This window comes from Acromyrmex echinatior, chromosome 1 (genome assembly GCF_024713525.1).
Source record: "Acromyrmex echinatior isolate Ae372 chromosome 1, ASM2471352v2, whole genome shotgun sequence".
NCBI classification, from domain to species: Eukaryota; Metazoa; Arthropoda; class Insecta; order Hymenoptera; family Formicidae; genus Acromyrmex; species Acromyrmex echinatior.
The window spans coordinates 26,461,825-26,487,970 of NC_141852.1; the positions used below are offsets into that span (position 1 = coordinate 26,461,825).

Genomic DNA, 26,146 nt, shown 5'->3' on the forward strand with positions numbered 1-26,146 from the left:
AAACGATTTCCTACGAGAATTTCTTCAAATCATAAAAATAATTTATACAATAGTCAATTTATTTAACAAATCATTAACGATAAGCATTACAATAACACAATGATTACATGATTTATTTCATTTTTGCAGTTACTGTAACTTTTTTAGACTCAAATCCACGTAAACATCGAGATTTTAAATATTTTCAAATTACAAATCACGAGTTTAGGTGGAAATACACGCACACACGCATACCAGAGACACATACTTATCTGATAAACATCAAGTCAAAAAATGAATTTGACCTAACTACATTGCACAGATAAAATTTTACATGTAATATATACCGAAATCTTTAAATTATTAAATTATAATTGATTATAGCTCAACATGGTTATATCAGGCAACATTTTTTCATTGGCTAAATCTATAAGATTTAGCAATTATAAGTATAAAAAAAATAATTAAAAAATAACTAAACTATTTATTTTGACCATTACGCAATTAACTATAAATAAATATCACATTCGGCTCACTGTTATAAATGTTTCGTTATATATACTTTCCACGATGATATTAATGTCATTTACAATATGGGCACTGCTACTTGTACTTTCAAACATGATTTTGTTCTCCTAAGCATCTTCTATCTTGAGATAAAAGTTAATCTGTACATAAGATATTCAAGTTAAATTTGGGGGGGGCCTGCTGGATTTGCTTTATTTGTCCTACGACGTGCCAATTCAGACATAACCACGGGACCAATATGTGGTGATCTTGGGCTACTTGCTATTACTCTGTACGTCTCTGCAACTGCCATCTGAAATTAGGATCCAATGTGAGATTATTATGTGTAAATTTGTTGAAATATTGAATGTTATATAGAAAAGGAACAGTGCGACATATTTTCAAATAGATGCTACAAATGCATCTATTATTAACAATGACAATCTGGACTGTAACGAAACAAATATTTGCGAAAGTAGTTATTACTTTTCGATAGTAATATACCTTCAGGCTATGTGGATCTTTAATAACATCCGGCAATACTTTTGGAGGGATACGATGTCGATTTACAATCCATGGATATTTTAAAATCATAGTTGCTGTAGGTCTTCGAGTAGGATCCAAGTGCAACATTCTCTTAACTAGTTCTTTAGCTTCATTGGAAATGTGACACCATATCCCACTTTCCACGTCTATATATCCTGAACCAATACGATCTAATATATCGCTGGCACTATCTCCTGGGCTGTTACGAAAGGGCGTGTATCTATGTATCAAATAAAAGAAATGATAAAATAAAATCAATTCTTATAATTTTATAATTGCATATTAAGTAGTTATTTCATTCTCAAAACTTTTGATACCCAGCTAGCATAATGTACAATAAAACTCCGAGTGACCAAATGTCACATGCTGCGTCATATCCTTGACGTTTTAACACTTCAGGTGCTACAAAGTTGGCTGTATAACAGGGCGTCATTAACAAACCGTTCTCCGCTCGTAATTGTGTTGCAAAACCAAGGTCACATATACAAAGTGTTGTTGGATCACCACCAGGTTTTGTGTACAGAATGTTTGATGGCTTTAAATCTCTATGAACAACCTATTTTTTTCTTTTTTTAAACAACAACTTCATCGTTTCCTCATATGTAGATAAATTTCATATAGATGTACAAATTGAAGTACTATACAAAAATGTGTCATATTTATACGTTTAAAGATCACACTTACTCCGTTCTCATGGAGATAATGCACCACACTTGTAACAGTGTAAATGACCTCGGCAGCTTCTCTTTCGGTGAAATTTCGTCTTTGTAGCAAACGATCGAGGAGTTCACCACCGCGTAAAAGTTCCAATACTAGATAGACTCGTTTATCATCTTCATGAACCGCTCTCAATGTTACAATGTGAGGATGTCTACCGTATCGTAGTAGAATTTCTATTTCCTCTGTCGGATCTCGTTTCGATTTCTCAATCACCTATTTCGTTAAGTCATTTAGCTAACTTTCTTTTATTTCGCATATCTTTTTACAGATACATTTTATTTCAACTTTTATACAGGACTTTACCTTTACAGCATACTCCATCTTGGATGCTATGTGAACAGCTAAGTAAACTACACTGTAGCTTCCTCTGCCAATTTCATGTTTAAATTCGTATTCGTCAGTTATGGAAACAGGATTAACATAGGTTGGGAAAATAGCACTAATGTTATCATAGTGTCTATATTCATGAGATATAACGCGATCCGCTTCGGTAAGTAAACAGGGTGCGACAAAACTGAATCCGCGAAATAATTCATGAGCATTTGCGCTAGGTGGTACTCCAGGAGAATCTGAAAAAATATGCCATAATATCTTTTATAATTAAGATATCAGGATATGATTTTATATAATTATTAATTTGATTCTATTGACAACTCTACTCTTACGTTCTTCTTTTTCTTTCTGTTTTTTCAAAAAAGAGACTTACCTTTAGGTGTTTTACAAGTAAATTCACTATCGAAGTAAAATGCATTGTCCTCCCTAACAGCTGGTTTAAACGGTGGTCTTATCTCTTTTTTATAAAGAGCGTCCCAATCAATGGTAGCAAAAAAAATGTGGCTTTTAATCTCTTCCACCCCACCTAAGAAATAAAAAGATTTGCATGTAAAGCAACTCTACACGATCACATACATATGATAGCAGGTATGCGTTACTTAAGGCTCCATTATTTCTTCAAAGCATGTAAAATGTGTAAGGCAAGCCCTTTACCAGATCCAAGACGATTTGCTGGATTCCTTTTGAATAATACTCTCAAAAGCGCTTGCGCTTCTGATGAAAGATTGTGCGGCATACCGAGTTTAGCTTTCAAAATTTGTGTCATCGTTTCTTTGCGATTTGCACCTTGGAATGGGAGAGCGCCTGTCAGCATTTCAAACTAAAAAATTTAAAAAGCGTCACATAATGCTTTTTGACTTTTTTTTATAGCTATGATAATTTACATTTAGTGATCATATCCAGATGTGATATAAAGTTCAACTCTAACCATTAAAACACCAAAACTCCACCAATCCGCTGTAAAAGTATGTCCTTTTCTGTTAACAATTTCTGGTGCCATATATTCAACAGTGCCACAAAATGAATATGCTTTCGAATCGTCTAAAGGTTGCTTGCTTAAGCCAAAATCTGTCAAAGATATATGGCCTTCTGTATCTAACAAAATGCTATCGCGTAAAAAAAAAGATCAAATATTTTAATAGCCAATGCTTGTTAAAGAAACATATGATATATATATGTATAATAGTAATATGTAAACAATACAAACTTTTCAGGCTTCAAATCCCGATAAATAATTCCGAGTTTATGTATATGATCCAATGCAAGTGCAAGTTCAGCCAAATAAAATTTGACATCCTCTTCTGTAAACATTACCTGAAAGATTAATTATACTGATAATTACAAATGTATTTGAGAGTTTATTCCAATGTTGTTATAGTGTGACAGTTATATCGCCATTACCTCAGCTGAAAATGTATTTCGCATAGATATAATTTTCATCCAAAGAATATCGCGTTCTCGAAATCGCGAGAGAACACACGCGAATATCGAAGACCTGCTCAGCTGTTCGAGTTAGAAAAAAAGGACAACACAGAGAGACAGACGCGGTGATATCGACGAACGTAAACAGCGGCAGCGAAAATGGATAATAATTAGCGAGGCGTTTAAACTGCATTCATTTATCGGAACATGTGTCAAATAATCCATTGCAGTCAACCATAATATTGCACATGCTGTAACTAGGGAATTAGATGCAACTGCCGCATCTTGAGAAGAAAATTAAACCACAGAATCACGTATATCTTAAATCGAGATTACGAAGCCTTTTTTGAATGGCCGAAAACAAATCATATTTTCTCTGGAAATAAGATCGAATAAGTGCTCGAAAGAAGTGAGTGACTTCTCCGTTGGCTCTCATTATATTAAGTTGTAAATCTAACGCGATTGAAATAAAAATTTTTTTTTTCGTGTTGAGTCGATCATTGGTACTGGCTACAACCATAACCATATCACAATCTAAATCTCGTAATAATCATCAAAATAGGTTTATTCTTTTTAGCTAAAGTTCTTCATTTTTCTTCCTTCTCTTCACATTGGAGAGAAGAGTTAAACCGTATAAGAAATTCAGCTAAAAAGGACAAGACTCATGTTTCGTCGGAAAACAATATTTACTTGTGTTCTCTTATGTTAATTGTGGAGAAATGTGTCATGATATATATAGCGATTTGCAAGCAACAATCTTACCTCTTTAGACAATCTGGAAAAGAGATCGCCACCTCTTAGAAAATCGAGAATTAAATAAAGTTTTCCTTCGGTTTGGAATGCATAATGCAGCCGGACAATAAATGGATGTTCCACATCTACTAATATATTTCTTTCCATTTTGGTTCTAACTCTATCACGAACTAAGAAAAGTGGATAATACAATAACTACAATAATTTGAGATACTTGCAAATATTTTAAGATACCTTTTAAAGTTGCCTTCTTCAGAACTTTCATAGCGTATAGAGTCCCGCTATCTTTTCCAACAACTTTTCTTACTAAAAATACCTATAAAAGTATTGAAGAAGTAAAACAAAATATGTTTGCTATGGTACAAAGTATCAAAAAATATTTAAATTTATATATGCACTTTGCATTTATTATTCTTACTTTGCCAAAGGATCCTTGGCCAAGGACTTTTAATAATTCAAAGTGAGAGGGTTCAGCTTTCTCATAACCATCCCTTGTCATATCGCGTACTTCAATTTCGTGAGATTCCGAGCAACCATTTGATCTTTCAATTAAATTTCCTTGAGTGATCATTGTTTCTTCCTGATTTTCAGCTGGAAGAATCTCTGTACTTTGCTAAACAGAAGCAAAAGACAGAAAATGAAGGTATTTTTCAAGGTGAGGTATTTTACAATCTATTATAATGTTAAAATAAAGAAAAAAGAAACACAAAAAAAGAACAAGAATTCTTCTGAAAAAGTGACAGTGATTTGGAATATCAAAGAAAATTACAACCCACGAATTACAACTCAAAAACATTGAGAGAAATTGAGTTTTACCTTTTCATTTGTACGATGCTCCGTCCAAGGAGCCGTTAGAGTTGCCAACGGCATTATATCTAAAGTTTTGTTTATTTTCGGGATTGCAAACGTTTTGTGAAATTCTTATATATTTATTAAATTGTTACTAACGTGTACAAGTGTTTACTGCAAAAAACAATTTTATTAGTTGACTCTGATTAACAAACCAACAGTAAAAACCCACAGTCAACTATTAATCACTACCATCACTTGCTACTTGTAACCACTCGTATGCGTGTAGTTCATACATAATACACATATATATATTTATACAGATATATATATATATACATATATATATACGCATATATAAATACGCATGCGTATATACACATATCTATTATACGTATATTTATATATTACCAGAGAGGAACTTGAGAGAAGCCATGCCTTTTTCTTGTTACCATCGAAATCGCCCATACACTACCGCTACATCCATTTTCAGTTTGGAAACTACATGACTACGTACATTTTCTGACACTATCGATAAAATCGTATTTGATCGTTGAAAGAAAATGTGGTTCGCGTTTGTACTAAATCCTCAGTGGGTTGATTGTGAATTGTGAAAGGAAGTGACAAAAGAAAGTTACAAAAGTGAGCAAAGATTACTAGCTATTGACCAATTAAATTATAAATACTTCAGTGATAATTTACTCACTTTTGTAATTTTCATTCTCATTTGAAGATACAATATACAATGTAATCGATTTCCAGGGGATCTGTATCTTGAAATGAAAGTTATAAAAATGAGCGAATTTACTAGAATACTGATTATTTCATTGGTCAACACCTAGTAAATTTGCTCGCTTTTGTAATTTTCACCTTGTTTGAAGGTACAGAATCGACCCACAGAATAAATGCCGACTATTTATAGGAAGTATAGTTTAATTTGAACGAGAAAATTTTAATTTCGCATCTCCTACATATGTAAATAAAAGTTGTTAAATTTTAATAAACAGAATTGAAAATTCAACAAGTTAATGTAGTAAATTTTGTTTGCGTGTGTGTGTGTGTGTGTGTGTAATATTTATCTTATCACAGTCAGAAATAGTTCCTCGAAAAGACATCGTTTTGACGCTGCAGCACCACATCACAGCCAATAAGATGACAAGATTCTAATCCAGCTAGCAATCCAGCAGGAAAATTGAAATTTCATCAATGAGGACAAAAAAATTTTGATTCCTTTTGTTTTGATTGATCAAACTTCAATCTTTAATCTCATTCTTTAATGCGTAATCTGATTCCGGCCTAGGCCCAATGTCCACGATGCTAGAATTCGGTTCGAGTTCTCGAGAAAATGTGTAGCCAATCAGCTCACAGTTTTTAACCGACAAATTGATTGGTTACACATTTCTCAGTCTGAGAATTTGAACCGTGTTCTAGCAACGTGAATACACGGCTTAAGCCCGGATCTATCACAGATTTTTAAGAGGGCAGACGGGAAAAAAGTTTTGTTTCAGTTTGATTTGGTAAAATAAGTGTTGTTATAGGTGGTTGTTGATGTAATTTTATTTTGATGTTTAATTCGTTAGTGTCGGAAATAAGTTGCCAATCTTTAAATTGATAAAGATATCTATAAAGATATTACTTAGTAAAGTACATGAAAAGAATGTTAATTGACACAAATGATGTTCATGATTGAACTAATATTATAAATCATATTTTAATTGATTTAAACATGCCGTGCTGGTATTACGAAAAGAAAGAACTTCGCAATACACCATCTATTCAAGATGGTATCGATTATGACACGGAATGTAGATATCGAAAAGAAGGTGCACGTTTTATAATAGACACTGGTACAAAAATGGATTTAGGTTATAACACGATGGCAACGGGTGTTGTTTATTTTCATCGATTCTACATGTTTCATTCATTCAAAAACTTTCCGCGATATGTAAGTGCATTTTATATATACATAACATGTAACTATGTGTATATATATATATATATATATATAGCCTAAATTAACTATATATGTCGACATTTGTATCCATTAAAATATCATCTAAGACTTAAATTATTATGACATATAGGTAACTGCTTGCTGCTGTTTACTCTTAGCTGGAAAAGTTGAAGAAACTCCAAAGAAATGTAAGGATATCATAAGGACTGCCAAAACTTTAGTGTCGGAACAAAAGTTTATGACGTTTGGAGAAGATCCTAAAGTAAGTTTTTAAAAGAGATGTTTCAATATTGGTAATATACAATGTATCAAGTTTGTTTTTTTTTTTTTTTTAGGAAGAAGTTTTGATCTTGGAGAGAATTTTATTGCAAACTATTAAATTTGATCTGCAAGTGGAACATCCCTATAGTTATTTACTAAAATATGCAAAGTGTCTGAAAGGTAATTGTAAAGTTGTATTTTTTTTTTACTATAGAATTGTATAGAACGCCGTTAGAGATGTTTAAAATATATAGATATTTCTAATGAAAATTTTGTTCCATTTCTAGGTGATAAAAACAAGTTGCAAAAGATGGTTCAAATGGCTTGGACATTTGTTAACGATAGGTATATGAAGTTATAAATTAATAATAATATTAAAAATATTAACTACAATGCACATACATGTTATTTTTGATATATAATAAGTTTTAATATTTTTAATATTTTTGTTCCAGTTTATGTACCACTCTATCACTGCAGTGGGAGCCAGAGATCATAGCCGTCGCTCTAATGTATTTGGCAGGAAAACTAAGCAAATTTGAAGTAGTAGATTGGATTGGAAGACAACCAAAACATTTACGCTGGTGGGATATGTTTGTTGAAGATGTGACTATGGATCTTTTAGAAGGTGATCTTGTACAATTTTCATCTTAAAAGATTTGTTCGCGTCGCATGCTCTAACATGCTCTAAAATGCTCCTACCAGCATTTACTCACTCTAACGCGCTCGAAGTGAGTAGGAGCTATAGCAGAAATGCTGGAGCATGCTGGAGCATGCGACGCAAACAAACTTAAAGTATCTTTATCATTACTTGTTGTAACAGATTAGTAATAATACATTAAATGTATTTCTAGATATTTGCCATCAAGTATTGGATTTATATTCACAAGCTAATAATGCCAAACCACCAGATTCGCCACCTATGATACCATCCAGCGAAATGTGTAGGGAACGATCTGTTACTGCTACTACTGTCGAATCTGCATCTAATACACCAAATGGTAAGTAATACAACGGTAATACAGTATTGACAATCAGAAATGTATTATATGTTGGAATTAATTCGTAGCGTTTTTTAATAAAAGAATGTTATTTATTTCACATGAGCATTAAAAAATACATTAATGAAAGTACTTCCCATCACTTGTAAAACGCTACGAATTAATTCCAACACCTAATATCATTTATAGCTCATTTGATTAAAAGTTATATTTTAGTGTAATGGTTAACGAATGTTGCAGTAACACCTGGAAAATCCTCCAAAATGGAAGTATCAACGGTTTCTGCAAATGGATGTCCATCTACAGATGTCACAGACACAATAAAACCAATAGATACTTCAACAGCACACTTCCCTACATACGCGGCAAACTTTGCGTCTAACAGCACAAATTATCCACCAGCATTTCCACCTACCAATGTTTCGGTTCCTCCTCCTCCTGTAAATACAATGAATCATATCGTGCCAACGATGCATCATATTGGATCATCCGCTGCTATTCGTCCTACACCACCGTCAGCACCGACTGCCAATCAAACTTTTCAACCATATTCCTATCCAACAAACGCATCATATTTTTCAGCAAATAATCCAATTCCACCGGCTGCACCGCCACGTAACTATTATCCACCGCAAGCATAACGGAAAATAATATATCGCGCGTCTAATGTAAGTTGCGCCAGCGCAATTATCTTAATTTAAGATAAACATTAGATTATCAAAGACATTACTAATTTAATTGTAAATTTTGAGTATGTGTGTATTGTATATTTGCGATGTTATCAACAGCATATAATTGTATAAACTTTTTTTTGTACTATAAATGAAACGATAGTTCTTAACTTTTTTCTTTCTCCACATAATTATTAATATATAACAAAACAAAAAGAATTAGCGTTCGATTTATACTTGATTATTATTGATCGATAGAAGGAAGAATGAATTAGAATATTTCACATGTAAAGATTGCCTTTACTAAAAGGATTTTCCTTAAATTTGGGTTGTAATTTACAAGGTATTTCATCAGTTAAAACTTGTAAAATTGGTTCTGCACATTTGGAATCTAACACAAAACTGTCAATATACAATATATATAACTTAGCTGGTTTGCCAGTAAGTTCAGCATAGGATAAGACTGAAACAAGTAAATAAACAATGTCAATTCCATTGATTTTTACATAATATCCTTTGTATTTGGTACGTGCGTTTCATGTATACTATGTGTAAATACCAACCTCCTGCACCTACTCCAAATACAATATTTGGTTGTTCCAATGGTTCAATCCCACATTTTGAGACGTTCACTGATTTAGTAGCCAATATTCTTAAAAATGAAGCAGTCTCTGGGACGCTCGTACTTTGAAATTGCGATATATGATGACACAATATTGAAACTGTGTTTTCTGAACTTCGTAACAAGTCATATATCTGTAAAGATAAAAAAAGATACATATTTCTTTAATTTATAAACTGTATCTTAAAAGAGATAAAAGAGATAGGTAGATGAATGTTATAAGCTAATCAGTACATACCTGATTTACAAATTTTCCAGCATTTTTTGTATCAAAGAGTGGTAAAATTACACACACATATATTTGTTTGTCAATTTGATAAATAACTGAAACTTTTTTATGATTTTCATTTTCTATGATACATGCTTCTTCCATTTTGGGACATAAACATTGTTGCACAAATGCTAAAATAAAATAATTGGTCTAATAATATAATATATAACAAAAACGTAAGACGATAAAAAGAGTATTAATATTACGAATTAATGGATCTCCTTCTATTATGATGAATTTTTGTATACATTCTGGTTTATCTTTCAACCAGCGAACGTATAATTTCCTAAAATTTTAATCATTTTTGGATTATTTTATGCATAACAATAATAAGTTAAAGGGTGAATAACAATCTGTCTGTGACATCATAATTTTAACTCACGTAGAATGTTCTATATTATCAGCTGGTTCGTATTCATCCTCGTCATCCCAAAATGCTCGTGATGCTGGAAATATTACTTCTCCGAAGTGACTAACCATTTTTAAATTAAATATCCTATAAAAATAAAGAAAAATTAAGATGTCGAATTATAGTTAATGTTTTTTTAAATCGTATGTCGATAGTCTTCTTATAAAACGATTATTAATCATATAAATTATATTAATAATAACCTGTTAAACTGCAGAATTAGAGCCGGAATCGTCTTATCTGCGTCTCACGCAAAAAATGCTGATACAATATATAAATTATGACAGCGTCAATTTTAATCATGTGATCGGATTCAACAGTTGAGTGAGCGCTCACTGTTATTGATGTATTCTTCCAGATCTAAAATGCTGATTGGTCTAAAAGAATAACAGCGAGCGCTCACTGTTGAGTCCGCTGAAAGCAGCCATTCTATCACTAAAGGTGCTTTTTCATGCTGACGCTTAAGCTCAAGGTTCATTTTCAGCGTCAAAATTGATCACGTGTTCAAAATTGACGCTTGATATTCGTCAGTTTCTATCAAGTGACTTATTTTGGCGCCGAAAATGAGCAACGAACGTTGGCATGAAAAGGTACCTTAATATATACCTCTTAAACTAATACAATCAGTGCAGGAACAGAAAACTAGTGACGTCCTAGAATATTTCTTACTTCAATAGGGATTTTTGAACACCATAAATGATTTCGTGCAGTGGCTATCGCTAAGTATCATAACCTTGTTCTGAATTCTGATTAACGCGACGATTAACATAGTATATGTTATTCATTGAATATTTTGAAACAATTTTTTGTTAAATTTCATTTTCGTATATTGCGTTGCGTGCATCCAGTACTATCGATATCCAAGTGAGTGCCGTCTTTTTCCCGCCGGTTTCGTCGCCGTCGTCGCCGTCGCCGTCGTCGCCGTCGTCGCCGTCGTCGCCGTCGTCGTCGTCGCCGTCGCCGTCGCCGTCGCCGTCGCCGTCGCCGTCGCCGTCGTCGTCGTCGCCGTCGCCGTCGCCGTCGTCGCCGTCGTCGCCGTCGTCGTCGTCGCCGTCGTCGTCGTCGTCGTCGTCGTCGTCGTCGTCGTCGTCGTCGTCGTCGCCGCCGTCGTCGCCGCCGTCGTCGCCGTCGCCGTCGTCGTCGTCGCCGTCGTCGTCGCCGTCGTCGTCGTCGTCGTCGCCGTCGCCGTCGTCGCCGTCGTCGTCGCCGCCGCCGTCGCCGTCGCCGTCGCCGTCGCCGTCATCATTATCATCATAATCACCATCATATCATCATCATTATCCTCATTGGAGCAATATTTTCATTGGAAGAAAAGGAAGGTTAGTTTCAACGATGGGAAACGTTCACACCTGCGGCCCGAACGAAGCTCTTGTAGTATCAGGTAAATGCTTTATTAACTTTCCGAGTATCATTAATACAAGTTAGAACAGTGATATGATTTTTGGATTTGATTTTTCACTGTTTTTCTTGGTGCATTGACAATATTGAGCTATTGCTGGACAATAACAATTTATTAATAATTTGTCTGTATATAGCTTGAATTGAATCTATACAGAAATTTTCGTTTGTAAAACTTAATATTAAGTCACAAATTTTTGATCGCAAAACCGGTTGATTATATCAGTAGATATAATCATCAAACATGATATAAAATGATTTATTACATTTTTTTACAAGTTAGACACAAAAGAGATAACAAAAGAAAAAGTTTATACTACTGTATTCTCCAAAAGAAATACAATATTTATTTAAATCAATAATTGTTTTTTATAATAAAGAAGATTTCTTTATTATATATTATTTCTTTATTATATTATATCTTAACATTTTTTTTTTAGAAATTTATCAGTTGTCTTGTTAAACAAGAATAAGACTCAAAAAAACGATGTAGAGTTGAAGCTATGGACTATTTGGAAAATATCAAGAGCTTATTTGTTATCTCTTCACGAGTGCATGCTAATTAACTATCAGGTGTTATATTTACATATTATTAAACTTTTTTGTTGAATTTTTTTATTGCTTTATAGATATTAGATGCTTCATAGATAGCTTTGAAATGTCTTACAAATCAAAATTGTATACGTAATCTGCTGTTAGCGACAAGAGAGCATTTAACAGTTTATATCATACTAACATCAAAAAATAGTGAACATAACACTATATTAATAATAATGACATTATGTCTAAAGATATCTTCCAACAAGCGACTCAGTACACCGCAATGATCATCTTATCCATGTTTAACATTGACGAATAACAAGATAATAATGCACCGTGTTATATCGTATCATGTGTGTCTCTTGTTGGAAGGCACCCTAAGGCTAATTCTACAATGTGCTCTTTGTTTCCTGTTTCTTGCTGTTCGTCTCTTGCTTTTTTGGTCAATAAGTCAAGAGACAAACAGCGAGAAACAGAAAATAAAAAGCACATTGTAGAATAGCCATAAGTAATGATGTATTTGGTTTATGCTCTTTGCATTTAATGCATATTATAAGTATATCTGTATTTAATTCAACTACATAGTCTTTTAACGGTAAAAATTCTTAGTGTTCTAACTGTACTACACATAGTATTACCTCTCTGAATTCCTTGAGAGAGACTTTTTGCTTAAAATATTCGTATTAGAATATGTACAATTATACTCCATAATATTTTTTGCCTTGATGAACTAAAAAACTAGATTAGTTATTATAAGAGGCATGATGCGTTATATTCTGCGTTATATGTATTTCCTCCGGCCGACTCTATTGTTGGGAGTAGTTTATTAACGACACACATGACGGCCTGTGAATTCAATGACAAACATCTATCATGAGACTGCGATTCCAAGAATTTGGTCATATTGCATTTTCTCATTTCAGGGAATTAATTTTTTAACATGCGATTATATAATGCATTTTTCGCAATCGTTATTTAATTTATCTAACATTGAGAATGATTAGGATTGAAATGTTTGTTAAATATTGTTTATATTTTATGTCATTCGTTGTTTATGTAAAAGTATTAGTACAAATCATCTTGGTTTATAGGTCATCCTTTTTATTTTATATTTATTTATTAGTAAGACTTCTATTAGACAAGTTCAACAAAATCTGCAGTACTATTATCTGTGATAATACTCTATAGACCGAAGTAGATAAAACAAATTATAACATATTAAGATCGTAGACATTTATATGGCTTGATTTACGCTGAAGTTGTAACATTGATATTATGAAACTGACTAATTACAGTCATTTCATTCTTTAAAGGAACAGCTATGATTGGCTAATTTCATAACATCGATGTTATAACTTTTAGTGCGTATAGGAATACGCTATTTCTATCATTCTTTGTTATTTATTAGACGTGAAAGATAGAATGACACTAACAGTGCTAATAACACTATTTTCCTGAACGCACCTTTCGTAAATCGAGCGGTGTAAACGTAGTCATAGATACGAACTAATATACAGAACTATCGTTTGATGAAAATTATAATGTTAATAAGCTGCTATATTTGTTGCAAGTTTGTAAACTAGTCACGTTAATAGACCGAAAATTAATTAATTGTTAGCTAAAACGACATGGTGTAACAATACATGCTGTTTGATGTTATAAACTTTAATAAATCTTAATAAACCATGACATGGTATAAAATCAATTGAAATTAATCAATAAAAATAGACTGTTTTTAGATATTAACATACAAATTCTCTAAAATGAAATTTAATTAATAAACTAACACTTTATTTTAAATAACGTGGGATACAATCTCTTAACTTTATTCTAAAAAAAAATTGTTAATCTTAGTATTTTTTTTAATTTTTTATATACATGAAAAGATAATGATAAGATATATTTTAAAATATTTTTGCTCTGCATAATTTTCAACAAGTAGGTTATATTTACGAATGTTATTTTGTCGGATATTATAATTTACTATCGTATTTATTACAAGGATACAATTTATAAGAAAATTTAAAAAACAAATATTCCAATTGCAAAATAGCAACGCGGATGATTTTTCTGAATAGGTTTTTTTTTTCCTGGCTATTAATTCATATTGCAGCAAATGAGTGGAAAGAAAAATTATGAATCATTTCCCTTTTTACGTAACGATATAAATGCTTTATTAATAGATGATATTGAGGAATATTTTTTTTTCTCGCTTTTCTGCAATTATTAATCCATTTGCAAGTACTTTGTGCTACACGATCAAAGAAAAATGAGATATCCACAATGACAAAATTGTATTACTATAACACTGAGAGGAAAGTGTTTGGTATTTGTAACTATAATTATTTTTACTATAATTGTGATTATTACTGCTATAATGTTAGTAATAATAACAAATTATGTATGGTTCTAACAACAAATATATGTAAGGTCTATTTTCTGTTGCTAAACTGATGTACTTTTGGAACTCAAAGTGAGATATATGTTTAATATTTGACGAAAGCGAGAGAGTTCTAGTGTAGGAACAAAAAATAGACCAATAATCAGCAACTAAAATGACAATAAAAGTAATACTTGTAATTTGAATTACTTGGATGGTAATTTCAACCATTTTTTTATAATAAACTGTAATTATAATCATTTGTCACTTTAGGTTGTCAACTATATACATTTGTTGCTAAATCTATATGGTTATTATTACTAATATTATACCAGTAATAGTCGTAATTATAGTAATATAATAGTAATATTAGTTACAAACATCAAACATTTTTCTTTAAGTAAACGAGAACGATCGATGCGGCTGATTATCTTTGGGAAATATTTTTGAGCAATAAATTATATAATTATATTACATTTATCAGTATCATTAATATATTAATAATAGTTGCAACGTTTCGATAATAATTTTATGATTATTGACTTTATATAGTGACATAATGATTAACATAAAAAAAATTCACGATCAGTTATTGAATATGATTGAAAAAGATATTGACGCAATAAAAACTATTTATTAGATTTCTCTCTTCAAAAAATTCTGTTTTTCGAAATTATTTGTTTTCAAAGTAGGAAGAAAAATTCCATGATTATATCTATCATCTAATGTCGACTATCTTGAATCTTAATCTTTTGCGAAAACATTTCAGAGCCTTGGAATATTTTAATTCGCTTACACGTGCGCGTTCATTAAAAATGTACTGACAGCTTACATATGTTATGTAACATATTGAGTGGGAAATATTTTTTCTTTATATTTATGAATTATCTTTTATGAGTATAGAGCAATTGCATTAGGATTTTCTATTTACACATCCGTTTTTAACGATAATCTTAAAAATTGGAAAGTATTATCCATATCTATATAATTCATACACATTTATACAGTTCATCACAATCGTCACGTAATTTAAACTCTAGAAAATCGACGTAAAATCATCCAATACAATTATTGTTTTTTCTTAATTTATTTTTTATTATTTTTCTTAAATTATTTTACTTAATTTTCTTTTCTCTAAATTTATTATAAATTGAGCAACATTGCTTTCTAAATCTGAATCAGTGGATAGTCACTCATTATTTAATGACATACATATTATTCTTGCATTGAATAATCAGTGAAGATCAACTAAAAAAGGAAGAATGTTTGAGCATTATATAACTAAAATATTGATATTTGCACATTAATTTCAATTTTCCAATACCATATTTATCGAATTTATGCACTGAAACAAGATTAGTTAGATCACACAATAAAGATTAGAGATCTTACATTTCATTCACTAATTACTACCAGTAATTAGTGAATGAATATTTGGCACTGATATTAGTGATTATCCATTTATTCAGATTTAGAGAGTGAGAAAAAAGAGATGTAAATATATGCGCATTCCTTATATCTTATAACGCTGCAATATTTAATGTTGATATCCATATAATTCCTTGAGCCTTTCAACAAAAGCGAATCTTATCACTCATTTTTCCAAGATTCTTTTATCATATCTGCAGCTTTTTCGCCAATCATATATATTCCCGCATTCACGTGGCCATTAGGTATCGTAGGCATAATTGAAGCGTCCACTACTCTAAGTGCCTTGATTCCGTACACTCTTAGCTGCGGGTCAACGACAGCATAAGTGTCCGTCCGAGGTCCCATTTTGACGGTTCCTATTTCATGATTCATCATGGATGGCAGATGCTTGATGGCACAACGCCAATAATCATCGGAAGCAAATTCAAACTGTTTACAGCCTGGTATTTTTAAATCATGCAATCGACTGCCGTAAGCCTGAAAGGCTTTGGTTTTGGATATGTTGATAGCGTGCTTTATTCCTTCCAGAATAATCTCTATATCGACCGGATGGCTGAAAAAGTTTGGATCCATTTTGGGTGGCTCGAATGGGTTCTTCGATTGCAATGTGAGACGGCCGACGCTTCTAGGATGTTGAACGATCGGCCAGATAGACCAGGCGTCCTGCTCTTCGATCGGTTTAAAGATGGTATCGTACAGATCATCTGAAAGTCTTAGAGCTTTTTTTAAAACCTGACCATTGTCCGAATGTAGAGAACCAGACACAAAGAGAAGTTCAACGTCCGGTCTCTCGTCAGGAGCGTATTTGGTACTGATGAATGCTAGTGCCTCTGCACCTCCTGGAATCGACATCGGGCCACGTTTGTATAGAAGGTACTCCAGCAACAAGTTTGGATTAAGCAGCCTGCTTTGTAGCAGCGACTCGCTCTGATTCACCATGAAAGTTAATCCTAGGAAACCGACGTGTTCGTACATACTGTAACCGACCTTGGAGTCTTGAATCACTGGGATGTTCAATTCTTCAAGATGTTCTTTTGGTCCAATTCCTGACAACATTAACAATTTCGCCGAGTCAATTGTACCGGCTGATAATAAAACTTCCTTTGAGCAAGTCACTTTCTTCCATACGGTATCCTTGATGTATTCAACGCCGTAAGCTCGATTATCCGCGTCGATTAGTATTTTGGTCACTCTAGCACCGGTGATAATCTCCAAGTTCGGTCGATTGATCTGCCCGAGATAGGTCGTGCCGCCAGTGCAACGCTTTCCATGATCTATGTTCACCTGGATGTACGAGAAACCTTTCTGATCTTGGCCATTGTAATCCACAATTTTATATTCCAATTCTTGTCCAGCATTTAGAAACGCAGTCGCCAACTTTGTATGATATGGGACATGTTCCACGCATATATAACCGTTTTCATTATGATATGAAGAATTCTTGAAACCTAAGTACAGGAATAATAAATTTCGTCAATAGTATGGCAAGTCGTGACTTGATATGATATTTGAAAAATTAATTTCCATTCTTGAATAAGATAGATTATTCTTGGAAATATTGACCTGAATTTGACCATATGCGATTGACCACAGCTACTCACAGTGACCGATTAGAATTTTTTCATTGGAGCGTTGTAAGTGGCTTGTGATCAATCGTAATGTGATCAAATGTCTTCCACCAATCTCTTGTCATTTTCTTGTTATGTAGAATCTATTCTAGTCAATTTATAGAAAATATTCTGCGCTTTCTTTTAAGATTGTTTGAATAAATTAATCTGAAATTCTCAAGTTTGAAAAGTTTGAAGGAAAAAGGCAAAGTATATTATACAGGGTGGGCCATCTATTGGTACGTTTTTAAAAATGCGATCAAATGAGCATACATTGATATTTTTTATTAATTTTTTTTTTGTTGTGAAGCTAAAAGTATCCGCGTCAAGAATGAAAAACGATTTCGTTCATGTGGCTCCCTCTACTGGCCTTACAGTATGCCATTCGGTCACCCCAATTATTAATGACATTTTGGACTACCTCGGCGCCAATTTCACTCAAAACAGTCGTAATATAATGTCATCCACTAACATCCCTTTCTCGCGAACTTTCCTCACCAATTTGCGTATAGCTCCTTCGGTGGGTGCTCTATCACGACCCATATTTCTTTTCAAAATTCGTACAGTTTCGGCGACACAGCACTGACTTTGAAAATAAGTTTTTAAAATTTCAAAACGCTCTTCAAGAGAAAACATGTTGTTTCGTGCCGCGGATGGTATGACTAATAAACTGTCAAAATTTCGGGTCTGTAGCTCGTTCGGTGTTGCCATACGACGAAATTCAAAAACGTACCAATAGATGGCCCACCCTGTATAAAAGGGAAAGTATTGTTTGCGAGAAAATGCAAAAAAAAACATTATTTTCTACGATTCCCTGGAAAAAAAAACATAATTTTATTGTTCTAAACTGGCAGTAGAATTTAATAGTTTGAATCAAAATTATCTTGAATTGGAGTTTTGTTATAAACATGAATGTCTTAATTTTTGTCAATTAAAAATATAAATTTATTAAAATTCGTATAAGGAACCATCTTCAGTGGGGATACATAACTTACATGTATTCTTATATATTCTTTCGTCTATTAGATTACATAAAAATTTGTCGCAAATACTTTATGCCAGAACGCATTCGGAGTGATGATCCTTATCAAATTGAGTGAATATTCTTGTGCATTATAGTAGTAACATTCCGAATGTGTCCAACAATCTGTTGACATGTAAACATTCATTCTGTCGGTTCGACAATTCTCAAATTTTTAAGCCAATATCACCATAATTGTACAAGAATGTTCACTCGATTTGGTAGGGATTATCACTTCGAAATGCGTTCTGGCATGAAGTATTTGCCACAAATTTTATCCACTGAAGATGGTTTCATTGAAGACCGAAACGTTTGAAACATTTTAATTGTAACAATATATATTTTTTGCACAAACAATGTGCTTGGTTCATTTAGCTCTTATACGAATTTTATTGAATTTAGTAGTTCGCTTTATTGAATTCAGTAGTTCGCTGAGCCATTAAAGTTTTTTAATTTTAATTTAAAAATATAGTTTTCGATCACTTATATAGACAATATAAGCATCCATATATTAAACAAAGTGTCTAAGAAAAAACTAAATTACGTGAGAAAGAAAATGTAGGATTTACGTGTTTATACTTACATTTTTACGTGTTTATTATAGAACATCTGAAAAATTTCGAGCGTCAACATGACATGAAAATGACATTACTTGTCAAAACCAGTTTAATACTACAATAGCACAATGCTTTGAAAAATAACTGTGAAAATAGCTACTTTGGACGCTCAATTGTTGTTTGACAGTCATTTGTGCCAGTCGATATCAGTGTTTTCGCAAAAATAGAAAAAATCGAATATCGACGGCCGTTGTGACAAAAATTTACGAATTGTGATTCAAATTGATTGATCCATCGTATTCATCGGGCCCTCAACTTTTTCTTAGGCTCAAAGTTTAACTTAAAAGGCCAGAGATTTTTATCAAACAAAAACACTGATACAAATCGACTGTCATAAATGACTATCAAACAACTGAGCGTCCAAAATGGCTACAATTCTTTATAGATATCTTTCAAAATATGTACGTAATTATTTTTATTGTAATATATTATTGTAATATCAGAATGGGTTTCGATGAGTAATGCCATTTTGATGTTGAGAAACTTTTCAAAACTTTTCAAAATTTTTCAGACAATCCTCGTAGAATTTATCGTCATGTATACATATGTAAGAAATTTGATAATCCATTTGTGAATATGGAAAGATTAATCGTAAATTGAAAGAGAAGTGTCGTACCTGGTATATTAAATCTTTCACTTTTTTTAAAATATGGCAGAACGTCCATGTAAGACCAGCCCACGTTGCCCAAACTAGCCCATTGGTCGTAGTCAAGTTTGTTCCCACGTGTATGGATCATATAGTTCAAGATACTCGTGCCACCTAAACCTCTACCTCGCGGCCAAGCACACTGACGATTCACCATCCCTAGACAGGCATTCTTTTGTGGTTCTACATTGTAACCCCAATTGTAACCAGTTAATTGAAAATAGCCGACAAATATTGGAATCCGATTTAAAAAGTTTGGCATATAACCCGCTTCTAGTAACAGAATTTTCCATTTCTCATTCTCTGATAAACGATTAGCTAACACAGAACCTGATGATCCGGCACCTACGATGATAAAATCATATTTGCTTTTGCTTGTAAATTTTTCCTCCTTTCCGAATGAATGAATATAATTCTTGACATTGTTTAAGAAATTATGAGCACTGCTTGTCGCCACGATTATGATGAATAGCCACAGTGTTTTCATGCTGTATAAGGTTCTGTAAATTTAAATTCAAATTATACACAACACACACACACACACACACACACACACGCGCGCGCGCGCGCGCGCGCGCGCGCGCGTAAAATTTACAGCCGATAATTTAAAATATATTAGGTGTTGGAATTAATTCGTAGCGTTTTACAAGTGATGGGAAGTACTTTCATTAATGTATTTTTTAATGCTCATGTGAAATAAATAACATTCTTTCATTAAAAAACGCTACGAATTAATTCCAACACCTAATATAAATTTGAAAATTTAAAAAACGAAGAACATAAAAAACCACAGCACAGATTGTCGGTTGTGAAGATTAAAACTTTATTCAATAATGAATTATTTAAGCGTTAATCAATATCCATATCAAAAAATAAGCGATTAAACGTTTAAGGTAGGTTCTCCTTTTCCTTCAAGAATTGTTCTGGTACTTTCGAAAGTTTCACTTGGTATATAAATAGTGGTAAAATACATGATATGATCAATAACAACACACAATGCCACGACTAAATTTTAATTATGCGAAAGTAATGTCTGAGATCCACCGCATCGTTTTTTGATTGTAAAACAGATAACGCATCTACTCTTTATTTTTCGTACATAAGAGATTAACGAGATCATAAATTTTATTCTGATTAGAATCTGAAAATTCTTGTTCTACTGTGTCCTGACATATAAGCTGGTGTTGTAATATTGCCGCACGATCATCGTCACACTAATAAGAACACTTTTAATCTATTTTAACATATGACCGTTGTACTTATTTCGATTAAAAATTTTGCGTTTTAAGAGGATGTTTAATTATTCAAGATGGCCAGATTGTGGCCGAAACCTAATTTAATCGCTTATTTTTTGATATGGGTATTAATTAACGCTTAAATAATTCATTATTGAATAAAGTTTTAATCTTCACAACCGACAACCTGTGCTGTGGTTTTTTATGTTCTTCGTTTTTTTAATTTTTAAAATTAAAACCACTTTTATTTAAGACATATAAATTTGATATCCGTAAAACCAATACTTCCTTTAATGTGTACAGATCACCTCATAACTCGTCTATTTAATTTTTTTCTTTTCACACGCGCAATTCTTTTCACTATTCAATAAGAAATTTTAATAATTTTAAAACTTCCTGATGTTAAAAATTATGATTTAACACTAGAACTAATTTGAAGTAATCATCGATATTGTATGCGTGTGATTACTTTTTAATTATCTTAGTTTTTAAATAATTTCTTAGTAGTTCGATAATACACACCGTTTATAATGAGTCGCTATAGAGCGATTATTTTTTGCGTGTCCTCCTTGTACACTGTGACAATCGTATTGGGATATTAATTTCTACAGACCAAAATTTCTTGACCACTTTAGAAGGACCCACAACCGACTCTCCCTTTCAAGATCTACCAGAGAAATGAACTTTCTCGTCTGCTTCACGTAATACTTATCATGTAATGTATTTGAATCGAAAACCCCTTCTTAAATTGTTAATGAAATTGTTGTTTGAAGCTTCATTATTATTGTGTTAAGTGTTATTTTACATGCTTTTAATAACAATCTGTAATTTATTGCTCAATCAGCAATGCAATCGTTATGCAATAATGAAGAAGCGAAATCGGAATTTATAAATAAATTAATTGAAGGAGGAAAACATTAATATATACAAGTCAAGTCGATTTGTAGCTGATTAGGCTATAAAAGTTCTATTTTTTATTCTTTAGACTGCATTTATTATTAGACTGCACTAGCGAATTTTCTTTTTTATTTTCGCCAAATATCAAATATATATCTATTTTATTTCAAATTCCAAAAGTGTAGTTCGGCTACAGAAAATATCTATAATGTGTCACGATTCTATTATTTTATTTTGCTATCGTGAATTTTCTATGTCTGTTTTAATAACTATCTAAGTGTTATTATTATTTTATATTTATGTTGTAATAATATTTTATTAAATGTTTAATCACATATATTAGGTGTTGGAATTAATTCGTAGCGTTTTACAAGTGATGGGAAGTACTTTCATTAATGTATTTTTTAATGCTCATGTGAAATAAATAACATTCTTTCATTAAAAAACGCTACGAATTAATTCCAACACCTAATAAATGTGACATAAATATACGAGAATAGAAAGTGATTATTCCACTTTCTCTAACATTTTTTTAAGATTTTTTTTAGCTCATTTAAATTATAATTTCATTATGCAATAAATTTAATTACATATGCCTATATATTTTCATACATTTCTATACAGGGTGTTTTCATACCCATCATGAGCAGGTGAATCGAACTGAGTCGAAAAGTCATCTACCATTTTGCAGTTTACACAATAGTTAATGAGATATTAATTACTCAAAATTGCTAAATATTGGTCTTGAATAATTTTTTACTCAAATACTATCAACTTTGTAGAAAAATTGCACGAGACAAAAATCATTTATTTTCTTCTTGTAGAGCTCTAAGAATTTTTTCAGAATTTGTTATCAGAAAGAATGCAGAATCATTCTGCATTCTTAGAGCTCTACTTCAAATTGCATAAAATTTGTGTTTTTAATATTATCCGATACTATTTTAATAGTACCGAATAAATGGCAAGTCGTTTTATTTTTTAACAGCAGAAAACTATGGCAAGTCATTTTATTTTTTAATAGCGTAAAAGAAATTTAGTTTAATGTAAAATTCTTAAAAAATAACTATCTCAAAAAAATTACGATTTTTAATAATGAATTAAAATTATGTCGTAACATAATAATATTTCCGTGAATTAAAATTATGTCACGACATAATTTTAATTCATTATTAAAAATCGTAATTTTTTTGATAGTTATTTTTCAAGAATTTAACATTAGACTATATTTCTTTTATGCTATTAAAAATGGCAGTTTTATATAGGGTATATAAAAAGTCCCAGACCCTTTAAATATTTTGAAAAATAATAAATAATAAATTTTTGAGGAAAATGTTTCAGACAAAAAATTGTAGAGTTTAAAAAAAATCTATGATCACATTCGTTTGATATTGGGTGGCTAAGGTTAAACGGATATGATTAGTAGATTTTTTAAACCCTACAACTTTTTTCTGAAACATTTTTCTTGAAAATGTGTACTTTTCGAGATATTTAAATTTAAGGGGTCCGAGACTTTTTTGTGCACCCTGTATGTATTAAAATTGGTATATGTTAACATTATTACCGATTAAAAAATTTATTTTTCTTATACAAAATCCCAATAAAACCCATAAATTTCGGGTTTTTTAAATGGGTGAAATGAGTATCTGATGTAATGTAGATTGACGCAAATTATGCCGCATGTGACGGCATCTTGAGATTATTCAGATTAGGAAATCCTAATTAGGTGTCGGAATCCATATGATGGCCATTTTCATATGAAGCGCAAACTTGAATGTCATGAACTACATATCAGATTTTTTAATCAGGAGACAGGTGTCTTGCAGTGCTAAACCAAGGCAAGCGCAATGACATTACCGTGGTCCTTTACACGAAATCACGAATTGCGAGTAAATTTTACTGTGACTGCTAAGTCATTTCCATATCTGGGTCTCTTATGAGCCATGTAAAATTTTTTTAAGCGATTATGGCGTGGCAAAGCAGTGGCAAAGTATCGTGACATTATTGAGGATATTTCTATCAGAGTACCTTTTAGTCTTATTGAGAAATTTGGCTTTGACCACTGCCCTGCAGATTCAAGGCGTTATTTCTATTAATTTTAAAATTAGATTTTTTAATGAGATGAAATATATCGCATCAATAAAGTATTTATTTTATTATGCTTTATTAAACACTTTCATTGTTATGTATTGATTATTAGTAACATAAGAAAGGTTTTTTTTTTAGCTTAAAGTCTAACTCTGCGCGTTCTTTATTATGTATTTCTGTCCAAATTCATTAATTTTTATTTCGTATGATAAAAAAAACTAAGATAAGAGGCAAAAATATAAGAAATAAAAAATCATAAAAAGCAAGAAACAGGATATAAAGCTTGATTTTACTATAGATATTTTTATAATGTTTTATTCATTTATATTATATCATAAATTTGAGAGTTATATCAATACACATTAATCTTTTAAACAAACTGAAACTAAAGAGGTAAAACTGAATCTTAAAATAGATATTAAAAATAATTTGTATGAATTTATGTATCGCAATTTTAATCCTGTAAAATGGGCGTCGAAATTATTTTTAGTCTTGAAACGTAATTAGAACTAATAATTGTTTAGCAACTTGTAAAAAATGTCGACGATATATATATATATATATATATATATATATATATATTATATATACTAATAGAGATTTACTTTGTTATGTTGAGGTCCTGCTTCCAATGCAAGTAAAAGTTTATTAATTATTTTGACAATTAGTCATACGAATCTTCGTTTTCAGACGAATATACGTTAATAATCGGAATTCAGATGTGAAATTGTATTAGGAGTATAAATAAGTTTCCGCCGTTTTTTATCAAAAATTGGGCATTTATTGTGAAAGAACGGTACATAATGTTTTATTCGAAGTATTGTCCATCGCTAGCCACTACTTTTTCCCATCTTTCTGGCAGCATACGGATACCGCGTCGGAAGAACACTTCATCTTTTGAAGCTATCCACGAATCGACCCAATTTTTGGTATCTTCATATGATGTGAAGTGTTGCTCAGACAGGCCATGTGCCATCGAAACAAGTAGTAATCAGAAGGAGCAATGTCTGGTGAATACGGCGGGTGGGATAAAACTTCCCAATTGAGTGTTTCCAAATAGGTTTTGATCGGCGCCGCAACATGTGGACGAGCATTATCATGCAGAAGAATAACTTTGTCGTTTCTGGAGTAGTAGTGGGCGCGTTTTTCCTTGAGTACTCGGCTCAATCTCATCAATTGTGTTCGGTAGAGAGCCCCAGTAATGGTTTCGTTCGGTTTGAGCAACTCATAATATACGACACCAAGCTGATCCCACCAAATACACAACATGAGCTTTTTTCCATGAATGTTCGGCTTGGCTGTTGATGTTGAAGCATGGCCAGGTGGTCCCCATGATTTTTTCTTCTTTGGGTTATCGTAGTGAATCCATTTTTCATCACCAGTGACTATACGATGCAAAAAACCCTTTCGTTTGTGCCTGGCAAGCAGCATTTCACATGTGAAAAATCGGCGTTCAACGTTTCTCGGCGTCAGTTCATATGAAACCCAATTTCCTTGCTTTTGAATCATTCCTAATGATTTTAAACGATGTGAAATTGCTGGTTGAGTCACTCCTAATGTAAGTGCAAGTGCTTCTTGCGTTTGGCACGAATCTTCATCCAATAATGATTCCAATTCCGCGTCTTCGTACACTTTCGGCCTTCCGCTACGTTCTTTGTCTTCGACGTCAAATTCACCGTTCTTAAACTTTTGAAACCACTCACGGCAACTTCTTTCACTTAAGGCAGCCTCACCATATGCTTCTACAAGCAATCGATGCGCCTCAGCTGCAGATTTCTTCAAATTAAAGAAGTAAATCAAAAGCTCCCGCAAATGACGTTTATTCGGCTCAAAACTCGACATTTTCGCACGAAAAAAGATATATGATGCAGATATAAAATCGCTGATATTTCAAGGTTATGTTGTTACCAGATGTCCAATCTTACGATATGACGTTTTACAGCAGACAATTTCATACTGGTGGCACCATCTTTTGTCAAACGGCGGAAACTTATTTATACTCCTAACTTATTTATACTCCTATAATAATAAAAGAGAAAAATTACCTTTTA

General features: G+C 32.2%; 5 protein-coding genes across 10 annotated transcripts in view; 2 read left to right on the plus strand and 3 right to left on the minus strand.

Annotated features, from left to right (window-relative positions):
- Positions 1–41: 41 nt before the first annotated feature.
- LOC105144083 (Ribosomal protein S6 kinase II) lies at positions 42–5,363 on the minus strand. Its single transcript, XM_011052753.2, has 13 exons — positions 5,077–5,363; positions 4,679–4,873; positions 4,495–4,576; positions 4,270–4,430; positions 3,293–3,399; positions 3,014–3,191; positions 2,740–2,905; positions 2,459–2,611; positions 2,056–2,321; positions 1,717–1,965; positions 1,350–1,588; positions 991–1,252; positions 42–799 (listed from the first exon to the last, which is right to left on the minus strand). The coding sequence occupies exons 1-13, from the start codon at positions 5,128–5,130 to the stop codon at positions 668–670; spliced, it is 2,244 nt and encodes a 747-aa protein (XP_011051055.2). The 5' UTR covers positions 5,131–5,363; the 3' UTR covers positions 42–667.
- A 1,124-nt stretch (positions 5,364–6,487) lies between these two features.
- On the plus strand, positions 6,488–9,106 carry CycK (cyclin K). The gene is made up of 7 exons (XM_011052751.2): positions 6,488–6,994; positions 7,134–7,265; positions 7,339–7,444; positions 7,552–7,609; positions 7,720–7,892; positions 8,119–8,265; positions 8,506–9,106. The coding sequence occupies exons 1-7, from the start codon at positions 6,776–6,778 to the stop codon at positions 8,904–8,906; spliced, it is 1,236 nt and encodes a 411-aa protein (XP_011051053.2). The 5' UTR covers positions 6,488–6,775; the 3' UTR covers positions 8,907–9,106.
- Positions 9,107–9,215: 109 nt separating this feature from the next.
- PSMG1 (Proteasome assembly chaperone 1) lies at positions 9,216–10,618 on the minus strand. Its single transcript, XM_011052750.2, has 6 exons — positions 10,442–10,618; positions 10,212–10,325; positions 10,036–10,115; positions 9,797–9,960; positions 9,500–9,692; positions 9,216–9,399 (listed from the first exon to the last, which is right to left on the minus strand). Exons 2-6 carry the CDS (start codon positions 10,307–10,309, stop codon positions 9,218–9,220), a joined length of 717 nt encoding a protein of 238 aa, XP_011051052.1. The 5' UTR covers positions 10,310–10,325; positions 10,442–10,618; the 3' UTR covers positions 9,216–9,217.
- Positions 10,619–10,913: 295 nt separating this feature from the next.
- The window catches only part of Flo2 (flotillin-2), a 117,221-nt gene continuing 101,988 nt past the window's right edge, over positions 10,914–26,146 (plus strand). Inside the window, exon 1 of one of the 2 annotated variants that reach the window (XM_087408755.1) lies at positions 10,914–11,619. In XM_087408755.1, coding sequence (XP_087264881.1) covers positions 11,571–11,619 — 49 coding nt within the window. In that variant the 5' untranslated portion in view covers positions 10,914–11,570. The remainder of the gene's footprint in view (positions 11,620–26,146) is intronic. The other variant, XM_087408751.1, reaches the window with a different exon arrangement.
- LOC105148270 (glucose dehydrogenase [FAD, quinone]) lies at positions 13,257–24,658 on the minus strand. 5 transcript variants are annotated; one of them, XM_011059899.2, is made up of 3 exons: positions 21,636–24,658; positions 19,849–20,378; positions 13,257–17,435 (listed from the first exon to the last, which is right to left on the minus strand). In XM_011059899.2, the coding sequence occupies exons 2-3, from the start codon at positions 20,363–20,365 to the stop codon at positions 16,147–16,149; spliced, it is 1,806 nt and encodes a 601-aa protein (XP_011058201.2). In that variant the 5' UTR covers positions 20,366–20,378; positions 21,636–24,658; the 3' UTR covers positions 13,257–16,146. The 5 variants fall into 5 exon arrangements, with proteins under 5 accessions (XP_011058201.2, XP_087264869.1, XP_087264859.1 ...); XM_087408743.1 differs by lacking the exon at positions 21,636–24,658 and adding an exon at positions 20,765–21,629; XM_087408733.1 differs by lacking the exon at positions 21,636–24,658 and adding an exon at positions 20,675–21,629.